At 39.0% G+C, this 4502-nt stretch overlaps 1 protein-coding gene across 3 annotated transcripts in view; it reads right to left on the bottom strand.

Annotated features, from left to right (window-relative positions):
• Positions 1-846, bottom strand: part of LOC117114662 (E3 ubiquitin-protein ligase TRIM56-like) — a 21542-nt gene extending 20696 nt beyond the window's left edge. For 2 of the 3 annotated variants that reach the window (XM_033258354.1, XM_033258353.1), the window contains exon 1: positions 727-846. In XM_033258354.1, coding sequence (XP_033114245.1) covers positions 727-815 — 89 coding nt within the window. In that variant the 5' untranslated portion in view covers positions 816-846. The remainder of the gene's footprint in view (positions 1-726) is intronic. The other variant, XM_033258355.1, reaches the window with a different exon arrangement.
• Positions 847-4502: the final 3656 nt, after the last annotated feature.

Consider the following 4502-nt stretch of genomic DNA (forward strand, 5'->3'; position numbering starts at 1 on the left):
CTTAGGCCTACACCTGGCTAGTATTACATAGTTACCAACCGTCTCGCATCGTGCGGGACGGTCCTGCACATGCGGGATCGTAAATTTGTCACGCATTTAGCACAAGTCTATGCGTGATAACGAATTATCACTAATTCTGGGGAAAAGGTATTTAAACTAGAGGAATTTGTTTTATTAAATGCAGTGACCAGGAATGGAGCCAGGATTTGCCCGACGCGGGAGGGGTAGGGACGACGTTCCCAACGGGGGGCCGATTCCCCCCGACAGGGGGTCAGATGTCCCCACGAAAGCAAAGTGGCCGTGGTCGAGCTTCGATTGAAAGGTTTCGAAAGTGGTCCAAGGGCGAAGCGCCTGAACATTTTTACAATTTGGGGGTTTCAAAGGCTTATTCAATCGATTTTTTTTTTTTCCAAGCCCGATCTTAGAGTCTATGTAGAAAATACATATTAGCACCCCCCCCCCCCCCACCCACGCTGGCGCCACCCCTGTAGTACACCTACCTACAACCACACCAGGTTCCAAAGGCCAGATGAGCTAGCCTAACTACTACTGTACTTAACAGAGTAGGCCTACTTTACTACCTGTAGTAGACTGAAGTACAGTTGCATTGCTTGCTTGAATTATGGACTGGGTACGCAGGCCAACCCACATATCTTCTCGGTCTAAGCTAGTACCGCTATGCTTTTTCTAATATCTTTTTTCATACCATAATTACTAAATGATTACCATGTATCCCCTGAACGTAGGGAGGTTTTAAGCAGATCCTTTATCTCCGTCTTCTGTTCATCGAGGATCGATCGCCCACCTTCCGCCATGATTGCTAAATTGTAAATGTTGCCTTGGGAAATCCCCGGACTACGGAAGCACCTAAGTGCCATTCGACTTGACGACTTAGTCAAGATAATAATAATTTATGTTGTCAAGTCTACATAATATACATATCATGCCGATGATATTTACTATGTCGACTTGTCAAGATAATTTATCTCACCATGACAACATACAACTTTTATTATGTCGACTTGTCAAGATAACCTATCTCGTCATGACAACAAAACATTTTTAGTATGTCGACTTGTCAAGATAATCTATCTCGCCATGTCGACATGATATGTATATTATGTCGACTTGACAACATAATTATCTTGACAAGTCGTCAAGTCGAATGGCACTTAGGTGCTTCCGTACCGGCCACTGAGAAACTATGACTTAAACTAGAAATTGCAAATTGCAAGTGAAGTGCTGCGAAGTACAACTGCATATAAATGTTCTACGAACAAAATTACCGTACTCGCGCGAATAAGCGCCCGGGCGCTTAAAATATTTTTTGCACTTTCTGAGGGGCGCTTATTCAAACTAGGCGCTTATTTAAACGGGGCGCTTATGAAAACAGGGTGGAAATTGAGGGGGCGCTTATGGAAATAGATGAAAATCGAGGGGTTCTTATAGGAAATGCAAGAGGCACTTTTTGAATGAAAATTTTTTTTATAAGAGGACATTACGAATGATGGTTAGAAAAGATAATCGTCCAGAGAACATGGCTCATGACAAGAATGCATGAATATTTACGTAACAGCAAAATAGCAGATGCAATTAGGCCTAGTGGTGGTGGGTAGTGGTATAGCTTGTTAGCCATCGGCCGATTGAGATTAGCAGGATGGCAGGATTCGTTTGTATTTTTTCTTGAAAACTCAGATGAGAATGTGCTAAAGGTCGGAAAAAGAAAAAGAGGAGTAGGACTAGGCATAGACAAATATGTAAAAAGAGTAAAGTTGGAAATATACTGTCTGTCCAGGGATCGGAGCTCTCATCTGTCCAAGAGAAATATCTTCTTTTGATATTGACCGAAGAAGAATGTGTTTCCACTCTACAGCTCAACCGTTCAGTCCCAGGATTGATTGGATTATTGACTTGCTAAAAAGAAAATCCTTTGAGGAGGCGCTTATTCAAACGGGCGCTTATTCGCGCGAGTACGGTATTCATGCGAGTCAAGTGAAAATAATGAATAATAAAAATATAACAAATAATATGAGACACCGTCGATTGTATATATTAGAACACTTCTCATTGGGTAACAAAGTCGTAATTTGTCATTTTTGTCAAAAACTGTCTAAAATGGTGAATGGTTTAGGTTTTTTTTTAATAAAGTTTCAAAAATTTCTATGTATGTGGAAAATTTAGTTGATTACCAAAAGTTACAATTTTTTTTATTTTGAAGACTGCATGGTCTAGGAAGTGTACATTTTTTTATGGGGCAAGTTTCCAAGGGCGGCTTGACTGCCAAAGAGTGTTGCCAAAGTGCGAGCCAGCGTGTTATTTGATCACAAGTGCGAGACATCACAAGTGTGAGCCAGCGAGCCATGACGTCACGCCAATAGATAACCAGGGTTGCCATTTGGCCTTTTTGACGGCCAGATTCCTCAAATCTGGCCGTATAAAAATTTGCCTGGCCGTAGCATTTGAAAAGTCACGGCCAAACTATATTTGGCCGAATTTGGCCGAATTTTTGAAAAGTTTACATTTTTTTCGATATAGGTCTAATATAACGTAGACCTGTTTTGAATATTTTGTTTTTGTTAGCTTAAATTCTATACGGTATTTGATTCTAATCTTGTACCTTTGTTTGTACTTGCACTAAACACTTAATATGTTCCCCGATTCAGCCGATTTGACGATTCAGCCGATTTTACGTTAAGAGAGTTTATTTAAAGATAACAGTTACATTTAATAAATTAAATTGTTCGGATGAAATATATTGTTTATAAGGTTTATCCTCGTTTAAGCTTTATGAAGACAGTTCATTGCAAGTTTTTACCATATTGTGTGTCTTTGTACTGTAGGCTATATGTTCCATCTTACTAGTGGAGGTTCGATCTCTTTTGAATTTCTTTTGAATATAAATTAAATACTGTACTTTAATTTATTTATTATTGCCCACTTGAATTGTATAGCCCTAGGTGCCGCAGTGTTCTTTATGTAGAGTGCCATAAATGCTCGATGTGATAATTCGGGTCCGATAGCACATCCAATTTCAAGCAAGTTTTGCAGAGACTTCTTTGAAGTTACTCTGGAGTTTGGTTGCATATGAGAATGAAGAAGATAATTCTGATACTATAGCAACATTGATTTATTACTTTAAGTACTGTGGCAATAACATTCAGAGGCGAATTTCGAAAGTTTAGATAAAAAGTATTTATTAAAGTTTTCATGGGTTTGTTTTAACGCCAGTTTGTGTTACCTAACTATGTAAATTAATTCATTCTAATTAAAGCGAGCCACGGATTTGGCAATAACAGGCCCTTAAAATTTTTGCTATAGATCGACTACAATGTACATAATCAGGCCCGTAGCCAGGTCATTTCAAGGGGGGGTTCTCTGGGCGTGGGGTCCAGAGGTGGCACCAGGATTTGCCCGGGGGTGGGGGCGGTGCCCCGACGAGGGGCCAGATTCCCCCCACGAAAGCAAAGTGGGCGTGGTCGAAAAGTGGTTCTAAAAGTGGTCCTGGGGGTGAAGCCCCCGAAAATTTTGACAATTCAGGGTTTCAAAGGCTTATTAAATCGATATTAGAGTCCGGCTCAAGCACAAATACTGCCATTACTACTGATAGGGCCATCGTTAAATTAAGTCAGAGCCCAAAATATAGCATAATTCGAAATTATTATTTTAAGACTTTATAACATAATACATAGCCTACTGATTAATAATAGCTGAGATGCACATTTCAGAATTAATAATCGTTTTTAGTATATCTTACTGAATATTTATTGTCTACAAAATAAAATATGAATTACATGCATCTTTAGAAATACAATTTCTACAATATTATTCTTGTTTTTATGTAGATAAATGTTCGATAAATTCTTTCTTTCATAAAAAAAAAAACAAAAAAAAAAACCACGAAATTTAGCGCGTCTATTTTCATTCTAATCAATGGCGTTTGTAAACGTGCACGGACGTCATCGTCGAATCCCAGGACTTCCGACGGTAAAGCTGGCCTGCCTGCCTACCAATAATAATTAACAAAATGTATTTTTTTAAATATAGGCCTATGGCGCATCCTGTACATGCACTTCAACTTTTACAACAAAAGCCTAGGCCTAGTAGGCCTACCTGTAGTACGTTATACTGTACTTAGGCCTACACTTTGTTGTCGTCGGGGTATAATTCTGTATCTACATGAACAAGGAGCGAACCTAGCTAGTCAACATCTAGGCTAGGCTAATTGATTTTAAAATCAATAACCCACCAGGACTATCTGTCGTTTTCTTCTTTGCAACAGCGGACAAAAAAAGTCAGTTATTCTACAACGTTTCATGATTCTTTATCACTAAACATTAACAAACACTCGTTTTGACGCACTCCGTTCTGTAGCGTGTCTGCTGTTTAAAACAAACTTCCTAGCCTAATTTTGAGACTGGCTATGATGACTGAGATGGACTATGTTGATTTATTAATAATATTTTGTTTGGGATGAAAAAAAAGGAGAGTCCATTTAGCCAAAA

The sequence above is a fragment of the Anneissia japonica genome, unplaced genomic scaffold (assembly GCF_011630105.1).
Source record: "Anneissia japonica isolate Jap-2015-1 unplaced genomic scaffold, ASM1163010v1 scaffold288101_len212226_cov194, whole genome shotgun sequence".
NCBI lineage: Eukaryota > Metazoa > Echinodermata > Crinoidea > Comatulida > Comatulidae > Anneissia > Anneissia japonica.